The sequence below is a fragment of the Rhinatrema bivittatum genome, chromosome 8 (assembly GCF_901001135.1).
Source record: "Rhinatrema bivittatum chromosome 8, aRhiBiv1.1, whole genome shotgun sequence".
NCBI lineage: Eukaryota > Metazoa > Chordata > Amphibia > Gymnophiona > Rhinatrematidae > Rhinatrema > Rhinatrema bivittatum.
Window position 1 is genome coordinate 203,189,604 of NC_042622.1, and position 18,885 is coordinate 203,208,488.

At 43.7% G+C, this 18,885-nt stretch overlaps 1 protein-coding gene across 8 annotated transcripts in view; it reads left to right on the forward strand.

Annotated features, from left to right (window-relative positions):
* The window catches only part of CUX1 (cut like homeobox 1), a 1,076,531-nt gene that overhangs the window by 703,746 nt on the left and 353,900 nt on the right, over nucleotides 1-18,885 (forward strand). For 6 of the 8 annotated variants that reach the window (XM_029612599.1, XM_029612602.1, XM_029612601.1 and 3 more), the window contains exons 10-11: nucleotides 6,331-6,435; nucleotides 16,584-16,772. In XM_029612599.1, coding sequence (XP_029468459.1) covers nucleotides 6,331-6,435; nucleotides 16,584-16,772 — 294 coding nt within the window. The remainder of the gene's footprint in view (nucleotides 1-6,330; nucleotides 6,436-16,583; nucleotides 16,773-18,885) is intronic. The other 2 variants (XM_029612600.1, XM_029612603.1) reach the window with 1 other exon arrangement.

Genomic DNA, 18,885 nt, shown 5'->3' on the forward strand with positions numbered 1-18,885 from the left:
TGTTACAGGTAAGCAACATTTGCTTTTTCTTCTCTGAGGACAAAGCAGGATGGTAGGCCTCACACATGGGTGACATCATCAGATGGAGCACGGCACGGAACTTTGATCTCAAAGAATCTAGAACTTTCAAACATGCCCTATTGAGCATTTGCAGCTGTAATCATCACCCTGCCCCCAAGCAGAGTCCCTCAGTCTCTTTTTTTTTTCTCCACAGAGTTGTGTTGTTGCAGGATCCGTGTGTCTCACGGTATTCAGCTTTGTTCTCATGTTCTCACAGTTTTTGTAAGTGATTTTTTTTTAATTTAGATTTATATTCCACTTTTCACACTTTTTTCAGCATTTCAAAGTGGATTACATTCCCTATCCCCAGAGGGCTTACAATCTAAGTTTGTACCTGAGGCGATGGAGGGTAAAGTGACTCGAACCCTGGTCTCTTGGTTTATAGCCCACTCTCTAACCCTGGTCTCTTGGTTTATAGCCCACTGCTCTAACCACTAGGCTACTCCTCCACTCCAGCACAAGGGGGAATGGTACCCCAAAATTCCCCAATCAATTGAAGCAAATCCTGGTTGGCACATCCATACTCACACCTATGCCAGCTCCTTAGCTTGTCGCAGGTCACATCCTCCCTCTGACTCTATCCTCTCCTCTGTTCTCGCAGATCCATCTCATCCCCTCAGTTTCTCTCCTCCTCTCCTAGCCAGAATTCCTTCTTTCAGTTCCTCTCCCAGACCGTCCTTTTACATCTATTTCCAATTGCCAGCTTTTTTCTAGAGGTGCAGCTCTTTTCTTCTGTTACCTTACCGTTTTCCTTTTTCTTCTTTTTTTCCTCTGTCTGCCTGCCGCATGGCGGGCCTTAGTTACCATGCAATCTGGCAGAGTCTATTTCTATCCCTTGTTAAAAAAAAATATATATATACTGCATCTGCAGTTTAGTATCTGTATGCTCTCTGTGCTCTTTCTGTTTTTGAACCTTTGTCAGATGCTGGTAGGATTGACTAAATGCAGTCCGTGGGTGTTCTGTGTAGGCCACTGAGCCTGGGGACTCGCCTGAGTTCTACCTGGGCAGGCGTTCCATGTTGTTTCACCGATCAATTGGCATCGATGAAGGTTCAGACAGTGCAAAGATAGAGGAACCACACTGTTCCTGTGGAGAGGAGAGCTCTTCCACCCCACATTCAAAGAAACTAGTCTTTCACAGGAAGGAGCCCTGGATGACGTAGCCTTCCCTCCTGCTTGCCAGTGATGACAGTGCAGTCTCCTTAGCAGGAGCCTGGGCAAGCAGCCTGCTGCTGCACCTTCAGTGCCATGCCCACTAATGGTTGCCTGTGCACATCTGTGACCAGCACACCATTGATCTGGCGCATCGATGTCAGGACCATGTCGAGGACCAGGAACGCCACTGAGCGCCATGGTCACTCTTGATGCCATTGAGGTGCCGGGGCGTCCTCTGCCATTGGGGTGCGTGACCGCCCTCAATGCCGTAAAGGCCTTCTGTGCCATAGGTATCTGTGGACGTGGAGTCTCGATGCATCAGAGTCATCAAGCGCCTTGGTCCTCAATGTGGTGGACTAGCAGCACCGACCTCTAGTGTCAGTGCCATCAAGCGTCATGGTCCCCCCTCGATGCCATCAGCGTCGCTCTCGATGCCTCGGTGAGTTCGATGCCCTTGATCCCAGTGAGGTGCGTGATTGGCCACCCTCGACGCCATCGAGGTATATGGTCTCAATGTGGCAACCCTCGATGCTGTCAAGGTGTGTGGCCTTGATGCGTGGCTGCCCTTGGGGCCATCAGGTGCATTGCCTTGATGGCATCTGGTGCGGAGCTACCCCGTACCTTTGATGTCATCGAGTAGAAGGGCCATCATGAAGGCTGTCAGGTGTGTTGGCCACCGATGCCGTTTGTTGCCACTCTAGACAATATCAAGCACCATCAACAAGGCACTGAGATCGCCATTGAGAATCCCTGGTCTTCCCAAAGGCCGTCAATTGCCGGGACTCTTGAACGGATCGAGCACCAGGGTCGCCATTTACTCAAGGCATCCAGGTGCAATGGTCTGGTGTCCTCTAGGCTCCTTGACAATGTCCTGACGGGGCACTGAAGAGCATTTTGCTGTCCCATCACTGGCCTATGGCTATCGAGCACCATGGAGGCCAATGATCTTAAGAACATAAGAAAATGCCATACTGGGTCAGAGCAAGGATCCATCAAGCCCAGCATCCTGTTTCCAACAGTGGCCAATCCAGGCCACAAGAACCTGGCAAGTACCCAAAACTAAGTCTATTCCATGTTACCATTGCTAATGGCAGTGGCTATTCTCTAAGTGAACTTAATAGCAGGTAATGGACTTCTCCTCCAAGAACTTATCCAATCCTTTTTTAAGCACAGCTATACTAACTGCACTAACCACATCCTCTGGCAACAAATTCTAGAGTTTAATTGTGCGTTGAGTAAAAAAGAACTTTCTCCGATTAGTTTTAAATGTGCCCCATGCTAACTTCATGGAGTGCCCCCTAGTCTTTCTACTATCCGAAAGAGTAAATAACCGATTCACATCTACCGGTTCTAGACCTCTCATGATTTTAAACACCTCTATCATATCCCACCTCAGCCGTATCTTCTCCAAGCTGAAAAGTCCTAACCTCTTTAGTCTTTCCTCATAGGGGAGCTGCTCCATTCCCCTTATTTTGGTAGCCCTTCTCTGTACCTTCTCCATCGCAATTATATCTTTTTTGAGATGCGGCGACCAGAATTGTACACAGTATTCAAGGTGCGGTCTCACCATGGAGCGATACAGAGACATTATGACATTTTCCGTTTTATTCACCATTCCCTTTCTAATAATTTCCAACATTCTGTTTGCTTTTTTGACTGCCGCAGCACACTGAACCGACGATTTCAATGTGTTAGCCACTCTGACGCATAGATCTCTTTCTTGGGTTGTAGCACCTAATATGGAACCCAACATTGTGTAATTATAGCATGGGTTATTTTTCCCTATATGCATCACCTTGCACTTATCCACATTAAATTTCATCTGCCATTTGGATGCCCAATTTTCCAGTCTCACAAGGTCTTCCTGCAATTTATCACAATCTGCTTGTGATTTAACTACTCTGAACAATTTTGTGTCATCTGCAAATTTGATTATCTCACTCGTATTTCTTTCCAGATCATTTATAAATATATTGAAAAGTAAGGGTCCCAATACAGATCCCTCCACTGTCCACTCCCTTCCACTGAGGAAATTGTCCATTTAATCCTACTCTCTATTTCCTGTCTTTTAGCCAGTTTGCAATCCACAAAAGGTCATCACCACCTATCCCATGACTTTTTACTTTTCCTAGAAGCCTCTCATGAGGAACTTTGTCAAACGCCTTCTGAAAATCCAAGTATACTACATCTACTGGTTCACCTTTATCCACATGTTTATTAACTCCTTCAAAAAAGTGAAGCAGATTTGTGAGGCAAGACTTGCCCTGGGTAAAGCCATGCTGACTTTGTTCCACTTGGGGTCCCTGAGCCGCTGGGATCAGGAAAGTCGGAGGTCCCACCTGAATTTGTGCAACATCGGTGTTAATGAGCACTAGCAAGGCTATCGTCAGCCGTAACCGCTGGCAATGGGCGCCATCGAGCTATCAGCATCGATGTCCTCGGTGAGCCAAGGGGAACAGTCGATGGCACTGACAGTCATTGCTTCCTCTGGGCACCGATGAGGCCTGAGAAGGCCATGTCAGGACTGCACAGCCTCTGCCTGCAGGAACCCCTGGTATCCTTGTTACGCTGGTCCATCAATGCTTTTGCGGCACCGGGGTCTCTATTGGTACCACCAGGCTGTTGAGATCCACAGATTTTCTGCCCATTATGCCTGTTAGCCAAACATGGGCACACTTCTGCAGAAACATTCTGTCCTTTTGATGTCAGTGGGCCGCAGTTTATTTCTGGGGAGTTCTCGAGCCTCAGTTGGTTTTTCGGTTGTCTTGTAACACCGAAGAAAACTGTGCAGTCTTCACCCCAAAGTCCTTCTCTTGTTTATATCGTTAGACTTTTTCCTGTATCCAGGAGGTTCTAGACCTACTGTTGTCAGGGTTTACTGATCCTTAACCCTGCTTGTAATGTCTTCTGTGATACAGAGTGTGTTTCTTGCTGGTACTTGCGTCACACTACCCTGCCTTAGGTGCCTCTGCTACGCATCAGGGTTTGTGTCTGTCTTTTTTTTATTGTTTTCTCTTTGTAGAACCCAACTCTTTTCCCGCCTAGAACCATTTGTGGATCTTCTGCCTCACAGGCAAAAGGGAGAACGAGGTGGTGCTTTCAGCATGGTGCGGTTTTCCGCTTTGGCCTGTTCGAACAGCCTATAGCTTGGGATTCAACCATGTGTGAGGGCTACCATCCTGCTTGTCCTTGGAGAAAGCAGAGATGCTTATCTGTAACAGGTGTTCTCCAAGGACAACAGGATGTTAGTCTTCACAAACCCTCCCCACCTTCCCTGGGAGTTGGTTTCTCCATATATAAGCTATATTATGGACTGGGGGCCTCTGCCAAGGGTGCAGGGTGATGACTACAGCTGCACATGCTCAATAGGGCATGTTAGAAAGTTCTAGATTCTTTGAGATTAAAGTTCCATGCTCCATCGGATGATGTCACCCATGTGTGAGGACTAACATCCTGCTGTCCTCACATTAATATTTAGATGGCACTTCATGACAGATAAATGCTAGATGTCCAAAAGTGCAGTAAAAGGTGAGGTGATTAGACATTAGAGAAGGCCAGTTGGAAGATGTTGACCTTTTTATAGAAGATTGCCAAGGAGGTAGCTTTCTGGATGCCTGAAGGAAACTTATTCCATAAGATAGGTGCTAAGAGAGAAGACTCCCTCAAAAAATGGTGGCATGCTTAGTGCATGAGATTGTGACTGATAATTGCTAATGCACAGTGCTCTGTACCTGCTAGAGAAAGAAACTATGATATTTTGAATTTGGAACGAAAGTTATTTTCTTCTTTAAATGGCTTCAGTTCTAATATCAAAAGAAAATGTATGAAATCATTCAGATAAAAAGAAGACATTCTTACATATAGCATATATGGTTTGTTTCTCCAGAGGGTACATGCTTTAGCACTTTGCCTGCCCCAAGAAAGGATGAATATGGCCAAAAAAATCTTTGCAATGTTAAATAAATAGGTATGTGAGCTTAAATTGCTATTATCTTAAAGTAGTTTAACCTATTTGCAATTTTTAGTTTATGTTAAACTTTATAAGCTTCAGTGCAGAATTCTTAAAGCTTTCAAAAGGTAATATGCTATGTTGAAGCTCTGCTTCCCCTGCCTCCCCTTCCTAGCCATGCTAATTAGAGAGCTACAGTTATCAGCCAGCAGAGAGGATTAGGAAATGGGAAGTACATGACTCCTGATTCATCTTGGTGCATTTTCTAAATGTGTTGTACAATTTTTCTTCTCCACGGGTTAGAGTGCTTTATAACACCTCTTACAACTCCAAGTGTAACATTACTGACAAATATCAAATGACTGTAGAAGATATTAATTTCTCTCTTTTATAGAGATTTTGCCAGTTGCAAAATACATAATGTAAATAGATGTTTAAGTATGATTCTCACCTTGCAAATCCTTGAGCACAATTCATGAGTACACAATCCTGTCCACATCTTCCTCTTCCCTTCCCCTTGCCTTCCCTCCCTTTTTCTTCCCCAAGTCCTTACTATTCTATATTTTATACCTTTAGTACTGGCAGTCATAGTTTAAATTGCTGTTCATTGCCTAATCACATGTATGTTAGCAAAACAAGGATAATTTACCGGTAAGTAAATATACCTTTTTAATGCAATGTTGCATGCAATATCTAAGAAAAGTACTTTTTGAATAAAAGCAAGTCTAAAACTGAGTCTTTTAGAGGTGTAGTGGTCAAGGTTTCTTTAATTCAGTATTAACTTGTAAAAATTGTCCCCCTGAGTGATTCTGAAATAAATCTCCATGATCTATGAGAAGACAAAGCAACAGCATAAAAAGGCTTCATTTTCTTTGCAGGTATTCTGTCTGGAAAATTCAGCAGGCCTAAACATTAGTAGCAGCAGGGGATTCCTTCCTCCAAGCATTAAATTACTGTCATAATCGCTCAATTATTTCTTCCTTGTACTGTTTAAAATAAAAATCCATCACATTTTTTTCTCCGAACATTTATTAGGTTGAGTGTTTAGGAAAATCAATTATAGTCAGTCAGGCGCGAGCTGATGAATGTTTTTGGAATAATTGTCATTTGTTAAAGTGATCATACATTCTCTTTTCACTCTTCCTTTCCCTTTTAATATCTTTCAGAGGGCAGAGGTGGCTCAGAGAGAGGCAGAGACACTAAAGGAGCAGCTCTCTTCTGCCAACAAATCTCTTCAGCTTGCTACACAGATCCAGAAGGCACCTGATGTGGTGAGAAAAAGCTGTCATATACTCTTATATTCTTCTGACATCTTTCCAGAGTTCCTGCACTTTTTCTTAGTAACTGTGAAAGTGAGGGAGAATCAGAAAATAAGGCAAATTTTAAACTGTTTTGATGCCATGCTTAAATTTATCTTATTTATCGGCCTCATGTATATTTGTGTAATGTAAATAAGTAAATATATAAATATGTTTTGCACAGAAAAAAAAGTATTTTTCTGTAGATAAGCAGGCTGAATTAGCCATTCCATGTGAGTGCCATCATCCAGAAGCACCGAACGGAATTCTCTCCAAGCTGTAGTGCTTTGAGCTGTACTGATCATGTGAAGGATTTACCATGCATGTGTGGCCTTCTGAGCCTCCGTGGTCATTTTTGTGTCAAAGCTGAAGCACAGACATGTATTTAATCTGTCCTCTGTTTTTTTCACTTTTGGTCAAAACCTTTTCTCTGCCTTGCCTCGCTGCTTCTGTAGCCCCACAAAAGCACTTTTAAGTGCTGCTGAAAAAAAAAAAATAGTGAAAGAATTTTTTCTCTCAAAATTCCAGGCCAGAAACAAAAACTACTGTGGTGAGTGGTTTTAAGAGAAATATTAGGTCCATCACCGATAGCCGCAAACTTTGCTATCATCCCTGGGATCAGACTAGAACTAGAAAACCTGTGAAGCCTGCAGATGGATGTCCCCATGTTCACAGTGCTCCAGGGCCTTGCGCATGGAAGAACTGCATACATTTCTCAGGAGTCGCAGTAGTTCTCACAGGACAAGCAGGATGGTAGTCCTCACATATGGGTGACATCATCAGGATGGAGCCCAATCACGGAAAACTTCTGTCAAAGTTTCCAGAACTTTGACTGGCCCCTACTGGGCATGCCCAGCATGGCACTAACCCTGCAGCCAGCAGGGGTCCCCCTTCAGTCTTATTTGATAGCTACAGGCAGTGCCGAAAAAATAAAACAACAAAACGTTACAAATCCAACACCGCAGGGCGGCGGGCGGGTTTCGTGAGGACTAACATCCTGCTGTCCTGTGAGAACACCTGTTACAGGTAAGCAACACTTGCTTTTTCACAGGACAAGCAGGATGGTAGTCCTCACATATGGGTGAGTACCGAGCTGAGGATGTCCGAACATGCACCAAAGATACCCAACGGCGTGCAACAGGCACAACAACTGGGGTGGAATTTGGTAGAGGGCATCCTGAACCCCACCGGGCAGGCGGAAGCGTGTTGGTACGTCACGTTGGAAATAGGTTACGCAGGACAGATTGGCCGAAGATGGAAACCTGTCTTCCGACTTTGTCCAAGCAATAGTGGGCTGCGAAAGTGTGGAGAGAACTTCAGGTGGCAGCCTTGCAAATATCAGGAAGCGGCACCGATCGTAGGGTCAGTTAGTTACAAGCCCTTGTTGCATACTCACCCAACACTAGTGACCGAGTGGTCCTCCGTACTCACCCTAAATTTCTTCTTACGGTGGACACAGCCTCTCACCGTACTCAGCCTATAGTCTGCCCACTCTTCCCAAGGCCTCTCTCTCACCAGGGCGAGAGGGTTTTGCACACCTTGGATTGTAAGCGTCCACTTGCATTCTATCTAGACCGCACTGCACTCCATAGGAAATCCACCCAACTCTTTGCTTCTTTGACAAAGACAAGCTGCGAGTTCCAGTGGGCAAACAAACTCTCTCCAACTGGCTAGTAGACTGTATCGAATTCTGCTATGAGGAAGCAGGCCTTCCTTTCCAGGGATGAGTGCAGGCACTTTTTGTAAGGGCCATGGCAACATCGGTAGCACACTATCGTTCAGTACCGATTGCCGACATCTGCTAGGCTGTGACATGGAGCTCTCTTCACACATTCGCAGCCCTCTACTGCTTAGATAAGGAAGTCCGTCAAGACTCTGCCTTTGGCTAATCTGTCTTGAAGAACTTTGTTCCAGTATAATCCCCAACTCCTCCTACAACCACCTGCTGTGATTTCAGCCTGCCTCATCATTGCTAATAGCACCCCAATTATTGTGCCTGCTGCACGAGTTGTCTGCTATTGGCCTGCTGTAATATGAGTCACCTGTAGCTTGCTAATCACCCATTTGTGAGGACTATGATCCTGCTTGTCCTGGGAGAAAGAGTTGCTTACCTGTAACAGGTGTTCTTCCAGGACAGCAGGATGTAGTCCTCACGAAACTCACACGCCATGCCGCGGAATTGGGTCCGCTTATGTTTTGTTATTTTATTTTTCGCTCACATTTTTTTGCTACAAAACAGACTGAAGGGAAACCCCTGTGGACACAGGGATCATGGCATGCTGGGCATGCTCAGTGTGCCAGTCAAAGCTTTCTAGAAACTTTGACAGAAAAGTTTTACGTGATAGGGCTCCGTCCAGTGATGTCACCCATATGTGAGGACTACATCCTGCTGTCCTGGGAGAACACCTGTTACAGGTAAGCAACTCTGCTATCCTAAACCTTGATTCCAAGTTGCTTATCCCTGGGATAAGCAACTTGGAATCCAACTTGGAATCCACAGCCGGTCCAACATTATGGAACTCCATTCCCCCGGATCTTAGAATGGAACCCAACATCTCAACATTCAAGATAAGACTCAAAACGTGGCTGTTCACACAGGCCTTTCCTAACTCCAACCCCATCTAATCTCCCTTCACGCAACAAGCTCCGCTAGTATTAGCGTTAATAGCCACCTTTCAAAATGTTATTTATACTTATATTTCAATATCTAATCTTCTTTTCCCTTCTCATTCCAAGTTATTGTTGTCCTTGTTATATGTAACTGCTTTTTTGCACTTTTGTTAAATGGTAAAGTTTCACCCCTGTTTCTTGTGAACCAGCATGATGGGACCACTGTCTTGAATGTTGGTATATAAAAAACTTAAATAAATAAAAATAAATAAATAAATAAGCAGTGGATTTCTGCAACTCCACCTTAATGGTTTATGAACTTTTCCTCCAGGAACTTGTCCAAACCTTTTTTAAATGCATCTACATTAATAGCTTTCACCACATTCTCTGGCAATGAATTTGAGCTTAATTATGCGCTGAGTAAAAAGATATTTTCTCTTATTAGTTTTAAATGTTTCACCTAGTAACTTCATTTTGTGTCCCCCAATCTTTGTACTTTTTGAAAGAGTAAACAATTGGCTACTGTTAGAAAAAGGATGCTGGGCTTGATTGACTCTTGGTCTGACCCAGTATGGCAACTTCTTATGTTCTTACTTGTTCCATTCCACTCATTATTTTATAAACCTCTATCATATCCTCCCCTTCTCCAAGCTTTAGAGTCCTAACCTCTTTAGCCTTTCCTCATAGGGGAATCGTTCCATTTCCTTTATCATTTTGATCGCCTTCTCTGTACCTTTTCTAATTCTGCTATTCTTTTTTGAGATGTGGTGGCTAGTTCTGCACACAATACTCAAGATGAGGATGCACTATGGAGCGATACAGAGGCATTATGATATTCTGTTTTGTTCTCCATTCCTGTTTCTCAACAAACATATCCAGAAGAAATTGAAAATGAACTCCCTCAGCTCAATTCTTCCATTCATTCAGCAGGGTGAAAGGATGTGTGCTCTAGATCTCAAGGATTCCTATACTCACTTTGCAATCCACCCGGCCCATTGACAATACATATGGTTCCAAGTGGATTTGTCCCACTACCAATACAAAGTCCTTCCATTGTCCTCTCTTCCACTCCTAGAGTCTTTACCAAATGCTTGTGGTAGTAGCAGCACACCTCCATCTCCAGGAGATACAAATTTTCCCATACCTAGACAATTGATTGATCACAGTACAGTCTTGAGAAGCATTTCTCACACGCTCTAATTGTAATGATAAGTCTTCTTCAGAGCTTAGATTTTCTCATCAACTTTAAGAAGTCAAATCTAGAACTCACTCAGAACCTCAAGTTCATAGGGCATGTATAGACTTCCTGCTCCAGGGGGCATTCCTACCCAGAGAATAGAGATCAACCATGATCTCGCTCATCCAAACATAGCTATGCAATCCTAACTACACAGCCAGGAACTCCTTGTAATATTGAGAGATGGCGGCAGCTATCCACGTAGTTTCTCTAGCCTGCCTTTACATCTTCTATCTCCAGTGGAATATGAGATCTCAATAGGATCAACTCACTCGACTTTTCTCTTCATTAGTGTTGGTTACATCCCGATGTGTTTCCCATCAGCTCGTCCTCACAACAAATGCCGCCACCAAAGGTTGGGGAGCTCATATGAGATCCTTTATACCCAGAGACTTTGGTTTTCTTGAGTCCCTCTTCCAAATAAATGTCTTGGAGTTGAGTGAAATAGCATGCTCTTACCACGTTCACACATCTTCTCCAAAAGAAGTGCATCCTGATTCAGACAGACAGGTGCCATTGTCTGTGTCAACAAGCAGGAAGGAACAGAATCATGGTTTCTCTGCTGGGAAGGGCTGAAAATCTGGAACAGAGCATAATGGCATCAAGCAACCTTGTAGGCAACTTATCTGCCAAGTATCTCCAATATTCAAGCAGAGTGTTTCAACCTCACAAGTGGTCTCTGCAGTAATCAGTAGTAGACAAACTGTTCAACTTCTGGGGTCTACCAACAGTCGACTTGTTTGCATCATGGTAAAACACAAAACTAATTCAGTTTTGCTCCATTCTACCAAGTGAACACAGGCTAGTACAAGATGATTTCCTTCTTGACTGGGGCCAAAGCCTCATGTACGCTTTCTCATTGCCAGAACAGTACAGAAAATTCTTCAGAATTGTACCTGCCTGATCCTCATAGCGCTGGCGTAGCCCAGACAAATTTGATATGGCATATCCTATCTAGCTTTCCAACAGTCCTCTCTCATACCTCTGGAGTCAGACCCTGGTCTTCTTTCTCAAGATGATGGCACACCCTTTCATTTCCTTCTTTCAGCCCTCAATCTCACAGCTTGTAGTTGAGCGCTCAGTGATTGCAAATCTCTGTTTACTATCGGAGATCGAAAATTTATTGGCTTCATCTAGACAAATATGCCTTCAGATGGAAAAGATTCTCTATCTAGTGCCAACAGTATGATTTAGATCCCTTTCATGTAAGCCTCTGTAACTTTTACATTACTTGCTTCACCTCTCTAATTCAGGCCTCACTACTGCCTCGGTAAGAGTACATTTGAGTGCCATTGTAGGATACCCCACCTTGTTGGAAAACAAGCCAATCTCCATGCATCCACTCGCATCTCATTTTTATGAAAGGACCATGAATACCGATATCGAAGCCTCTTGTTCATGGGATCTCAGTATGGTCCTCACTCAATTGATGACGCCTCCTTTCGCACCATTGGAATCCACTACTTTAAAGTTCTTGACTTGGAAAGTGCTTTTTCGTGTTGTAATTACCTTGGCAAGAAGAGTTAGCAAACTCCAGATTTTCATCCACTACCCTCCATATCTGCAGTTCTATCACAACAGGATGGGTCCTAGAACCCACCAAAAGCTTTTACCAAAAATAGTTTCAGCCTTCCATATAAATCAATCTGTTGTACTACCTATCTTCTTCCCAAGGCCCCATGCGATAAGGGAGAAAAAGTCCTCCATACTCTGGATTGTAAATGGGCCTTGACATATTGCAAAAGATTTAGCCTCATCATCAAACTATCCAGCTTTTGATCTCATACAACGCTAACCACATTGGAATAGTGGTCCGCAAAAAAAATTTATTCAATTGGTTAGCCGTTTACGTCCATTACTGCTATGACTTAGCAGGAATTCAACTTACAGACTTAGTCAAGGCTCATCGGGTACAAGTTATCGCTTCCTCAGTTGCTTACCTCTGCTGCAGTGTGGTCTTCAGTCCACATATTCAAGAACCATTACTGTCTTGATAATATTTCAAAGACTGACAGTAGATTTGGACAAACAGTTTTGCAAAATCTGTTCTCCCAGTAGTCCACTCTCCATGTTGGGGTCCGGGTTGCTTACTAAGTAATCGTTCCACTGCAGCCCTCAGCTTGGGACCCCCCACGTATAATGGCTAATCAAGCACTTCTTAAGGTTAGCCATTAGTTCTGCTTTCCTTAGACTGATTAGCACAGCCTGGAGTTGGTGTAGATGTTTCTTTCAATCTGGGCTATACACCACAATGTCATCCAAGAAAGCGGCTGCATACCCGTGATGTGGGCAGAGCAGGTGATCAACCAAGTGTTGTAACATTGCAGAGACGTTGTAGAGTCCAAAAGGGAGGACTGTGAACTGAAAATGTCCACTTGGCGTCAAGAAAGTAGTCTTCTCCTTCGCTGTTGGCATGAGAGATACCTGCCAATACCCTTTTGTAAGGTCCAGGGTGAAGAAGTACTTGGCTGATCCCAGACGCTCCATCAGTTCATCCACTTGTGGCATCAGATACATGTCAAGTTTTGAGACCTTGTTGACCTTTTTTAAGTCACTGCAGAGCCTTATGCTCCCATGTGGCTTTGGCATCAACACTATGGGTGAAGACCAGTCACTGTTACTCTTCTGTAACCCCGAGCCTCCCTGGCTGCCTCTAAATTAGCAGCATAACTGTATTTGACCTGTCTGCATTGCCTCTGGGACTTAGTCTTTATGATATAGATCTGGGTCATCTAAGGGAAAGAGTTCTGGAAACCCCAATTCTTCATTGTTGTGGCTGGACAAACCCATTGTGAGCTGGTTCCAAAGGCTTTTAAAGTTTGGACAGTCATGTCCTGTCACCACAGGGTGGAGTAGCCAATGAAGAACTCCCACCTCCATTTTGTCTTGGCTGACTGGGGTCTTTAGTTGTACTCTTCTTGTTGGATACTGCTGTTGTTCCATGTGGATGCATGCCAGGGTCACTACTTTGTCACAGTCAGTCTGGACTTGCTTCACTAGCTCTCTTCATATGAGTGTTTTCACATTCGCAGCATCCACTAATGCCTGGGTTGGAAAGCCATCTATTTCAACCACACTCACAAAAGTAGAGACTCCCTGGCTGGGGACATCCATGAAATTAAAAAAAAGGTTTGGGGCCATGGCATTAATGTTCATGGCTTCATCTTCCCTGCGGGGACATTCTCTGGCAAAATAGCCCTTTTCTCACTGCTGAAACATGGCATCCCGGCTGAGGTTTGCAGTTGAGGTGTAAAGTCTAGCTGGGTCTGCGCTATTGGTTGCGGTGCCTCTGGCTCTTAGGACTTGGTGACTTGGGCATGGCTGGGCCTGGTAATAGGCCTCCTCTTCTTCCAGCACCTTTTCCCAGTGTAAGGTTTGGGTGTTGGCAGGCCCACTGTCACATAAGATGTTTCAGGCTGTCTAGGAACTGTTCTAGCAGAACTGCTTTGATTACCTCCACTCTGACCTTCCCTTCTGGGTACAGCCACTTCAATTGATATCCTTGAGTCTGTGGAAGAGGTTCCTTTTGTTTTCACCAGTCTGAAGAACTCCCCACCGAAACCGTTATCAGTAGGCTTCCGGGATGAGTCTCAGTCGCTCTAGAATGGTGGCTTTGACTTCCTGGTATGTGGCCCTCTCTTCTGGATTGGTGGTTTGGAAGTCATCTTGACTACTCTCGGTGATTAGATTCCCAGATAGGTAGTCCATTTGTCTTCGGGCCAACCTGCCAAGCAAGCTGAGTGTTCAAGGTTTTTCAGGAATCCATTGGGGTCTTCTCCTGCGATCATCTTAAGTAGTATCAGTGACAAGAGCGAAGGACTGGTTATTGATGTTTGTACAGCTTGTGCTATCTGGGTTAGCACCATATGCTTCTCCATTACCTGTAATAGTAGTGCCTGCTGATGATTACCGTATTTTTCGCTCCAGAGACGCACTTTTTTTTCCCCAAAAGTGGGGGGGAAATGTCTGTACATCTTATGGAGCGAATATAAAAAAACCAAAAACCTAACTACAACCCCCCCCCCCAAGACTTGCCAAAATTTCCTGGTGGTCCAGCGGGGGTCCGGGAGCGATCTCCTGCACTTGGGCCGTCAGCTTCCAGTATTCAAAATGGCGCCGATAGCCTTTGCCCTTACTATGTCACAGGAGCTACCGGTGCCATTGGTCAGCCCCTCTCACATGGTAGGAACAATGGACGGCCCACCTATTGCTCCTACCATGTGACGGGGCCGACCAATGGCACCAGTAGCCCCTGTGACATAGTAAGGGCAAAGGCTATCGGCGCCATTTTGAATACTGGCAGCCGACGGCCCAAGTGCAGGAGATCGCTCCCGGACCCCCGCTGGACCACCAGGGACTTTTGGCAAGTCTTGGGGGGGGGGGGGGTCAGGAGGATGGGGGGTTGTAGTTAATTAAATTTAAAGGGTTGGGATGGGGTTTTTTTTTCCCCAACAAAGAGAACGATAAAAGTTTTCTGATCCGGGGAGTGGACAGAAATGGCCCTCCCCAGACCCGAAAATGAAATGGTGACAAAAAACTATTTTGTCCCCTCCCCTAATTTGCTCCATAAGACGCACAGACGCTCTGGAACAGAGCCAGTTTAGCACACCATTTTTTTTTTTTTTTCCCGCTCTGAATCCTAGGTGCGTCTTATGGTCAGGTGCATCTTATGGAGCGAAAAGTACGGTAATTAGGATTTGCAGGACGTTCTGCAGTTGCTACTGCCCTGTAACAAGAGCATGGATCACTTGCTCCATCTCTGCTTCTTTCTACTGCCTCCAAACTGGGTCACTCTGGGGAAAGGGAGAGGGGGAAAAAAACAAAAACCTGCTGGCCTGACTGGCCTTGATTCACTGCTGGACCCCTTGACTACACAGGTGGGGCTAACCCCCTTGGCCTGTTGTATGAAGAGAAGGTGAGTGGATCTGAGAGGACCCAGGTTTTTTTTTTTCTTCGTTTTTCTGCTGCTGCGGCTATGGCTGCGGGCTCTTGCCTGTGCTTTCCACTTAGGCAAGAGATTTCAATTCTGACACCATCTGTGCTAACTTAGGTGATAGTGACTTGGAAACAGCCATAAAGAATAAGGAGGCAGATTCTGGCCATTTACCATTTATGAAATTTATTTACAGTGAAAAATGAAGAGTAAAGCAAAATCACCTTAACTTCAGGTCACCTTAACTTCAGGTCACCTTAACTTCAGGTAACACACACTCCTCAAACATACCAGGTTTTCTCATAAAGTGGCTTCCTGCCTTCTCCCCAGGGCCTGTCTAAACCTTCCAGGCCCTGCGTTCTTAAACTCTGGTGAGGGGCTCCTCTCTTCACCCAGGATTCCCTGTGGGTTTGGATTTTATGGAGGACTGGGCAACACAGCTGTGCTTGGTACTTTAATATAGTCTGAGAGAGTTTTCTATATACTCCTTCACACTGCTATTGACAGCTACAAAACATACTGCCCCCAGTGATCCAGGCTGCCTCTTCTTTCCAGCATCATGCACACCTTCAAATCTGTCTTCCCCCTACTCTCTTTACCAAAATAGTATCTTTGCAATGGAGCTCCAGCAGCTGGCAACTATGAGCAGTTGGCAATTCAGCCCTAAACACAGGTGCTGTGAGCTTTCACACACTTAGTCCCATAGTGGCCCATTCCTTTGCTCCTTCATGGGGACTACATTTAGTTTTGAGATAAATATTTTCAGAGCTACATTTTATAGTATAATTACAACTCATTCATAATTATTCTAACTACCATTAATGGAGGTTGTCATTTTATTTCTGAACAATAAAATGACAAAAAAATTAGCAAAGTAATAGGATAGATGATTGTTTAAAGGTGCAAGCTTTGGAGATTACTAAGATCCCTTGTTGAAAAACTGTTTTGCAAATGAAGCTAAAGATTTTTCTATCAGAGATTCAGCAAAGATGGGACCAATATGTATCATATCCTTGCTTCCAACAAATATCAGTATACAAAAGGAACCATGAATCAACTTGAGAACCTAATGCCTTTAGTAACTTAAAATATCCGCTACCTAGTGTAAACAAGGGCAGGGTTTTCAGCCCTTGTCCTAAAGAGCATCAATTTAGCAACAGACAAATTTGCAAATATAATCAAATGTGTGGGTTTTTCACTTTTGTCTTTAAAATGCAAATCTTAGTGGTATTTGCCTCTTTTCTGTTGATTGAATTCTAACTTGGCAGTGTTTCATGCAGTGTTATAGGCAGCATATGTTTCCAGAGAAAACAGTGTATTTTATTGTTGTTTCTTTCTTAGGAACAGGCCATAGAGGTGCTGACGCGTTCCAGTTTAGAAGTAGAACTGGCTGCCAAAGAGCGGGAAATTGCCCAACTTGTGGAAGATGTGCAAAGGTTACAGGCCAGCCTTACCAAACTTCGAGAAAATTCAGCCAGTCAGATATCGCAGCTTGAACAGCAACTGACCACAAAGAACACCACACTTAAAGTAAGTATCAGTTGTGTAGGCACTGAAATTCTTTGTCAGTTTACCTTCTCCAGGTCTTCCACAGGATGGTGATGTGAGTCTTTACTTACCTCTCAACCTGCTGACTCACGAATGAGTGAGATTTTAGGGTCTTTCAGTATGTTTAGTGTGATATCTTTGATCTTTAAGAAAGAAATACCATTGAAGTCTATGGAGATGAGTGACTTGGTTAAAAATAACAATTTTCTTATGAGTGTATCACTCTCACAGTGAGGGTAAACTGAGAGGTGTGTCCGTGTATTTCAATGCATTTCTTTTTGCAGTTGTCATTTTGTATGTTCCAAAGGAAGAGATAAGAGGCCAAAAAACCACAGTCAGTGTAATGGAACAAACAATAGTGGTACACAAACAAATGGCAAACCACAAAAAACAAAATAATTAACGTAAACATAAATTATAAATTAAAATATCTTTGTTTTAATTTATATATGTTTATATTAATCATTTTGATTTTTGAGGTTTGCCATTTGTTTGTGTACCACCATCATTTTGCATTCTTCCTGAAATTCTCAGTTCATTTGTTTTCTCTTTTCTTTTCATCTTGGGGTTCTCCCCATTTTAAACCTCCACTCCCTATAGCCCAAGCAATACAGCAACAGTTCTTTGGGCAGAAGCCACAGACCACAGCTCCTTTTTGTACATGGCACACATGTACCTTGAAACTAGTCATTAGTTATTAGAGATGTGAATCGGAACCAGAATCGGATCCGATATCAGTTCCGATTCACATCTCTATAGATGTGAATCGGAACCAGAATCGGATCCGATATCAGTTCCGATTCACATCTCTATTAGTTATTGCTGTTGTGCGATAGTTTAGACTCCCTCCAGGATCGGTGATCAGTGCTTCCAGTTCCTGCTGACCCCAAGGAGCAGGCATCATATCCAGGAATCTTATCTAGGTCTTCTGTATGGCAGTAGTGTCACTGGGACATTGAGCCCCAGGTCATTCTTTTCTTAAAGGTAAACTATCATACCTTTTCTTTTAGCTATATTTCTGATAACTGCCCTCATTTCCATTGTTCTCATCAGCATCATGTGCTAGATTTGACTCAAAAGCTGGCATCCATATTGTACCAGTTCTTTTTGTGCTTACTTTCTTCTTTGTTCACCCATGTTTCCAGATCTTGACCATTTTTTTTATGTTGTCACCCTGAGCTTCCTGGTAAATTTCAACAAATCCAGTTTAAACCGTATGCAACAACTTAATTGTGCACTGACTGAAAAAATACTTTCTCAAATTTAGTTTAAATCTGCGACCTGTTAGCTTCATAGCATTTATCCTACTCATATTACTGTTTTAAGGGATAAATAACTCCATGGTTCTGCTGCCAGACCATGAGCTTAAGATTTTAGCTTTTGTTAAGAAGCGACATTGTAAAAACATCATGCTCTCTTCCTGAAGGACATGGACAACTACTTGCACATCCTCTTGGACAAAGTACAAACTATCAGTTTTCCATCAAGAGAAATAGAATGAATTTCACTCCCATTTGGACAGAGTTGAGAAGTATGCGATGCATCTGGTCCACTCAACCTTTGCTGCATCAAGATGGTATTAAGAGCCTCAGCTATGGCCATTGACATCTGCATGGCTGCAAATGTCAGAATTCCAGGTGATGATTTTTTGGGAGAAAAGGTAGAGGAGCCAGTGAATCTCCTGAAGGAACTGCAAATCATTTTCAAGATCCTCTCAGCCTCACCCTCTTAACTCACCTTCTATAACCTAAACGTTTCAGAGCAAATTCCAGAAGAAGCAGCCTTTTTCTTAAAGGAGAGGCTTTCAAGGGTCTTGCTTGCCTGTGCATCAGAGACCAAGGACTTATCCATGCAAGCTAAAAAGCTGAAGTCCCTACATTGCCATGCATTCAAAGCTGGAGTCAAATTTTTCACTAGATCTAGGAAAAATAGCCAAGCCATGTATTAGAATGCCTCCCCATAGGGGGGAGGCTAAGGTTTTTCACAAACACATGGTCCCTTATAATCTCAGATTGTCCTCTGGATTGACAAGATTGGTTACAGATTACACCTTTTGAAAATCCCTCTAAATTGCCCTGTGAAGAGGCATTTGGGC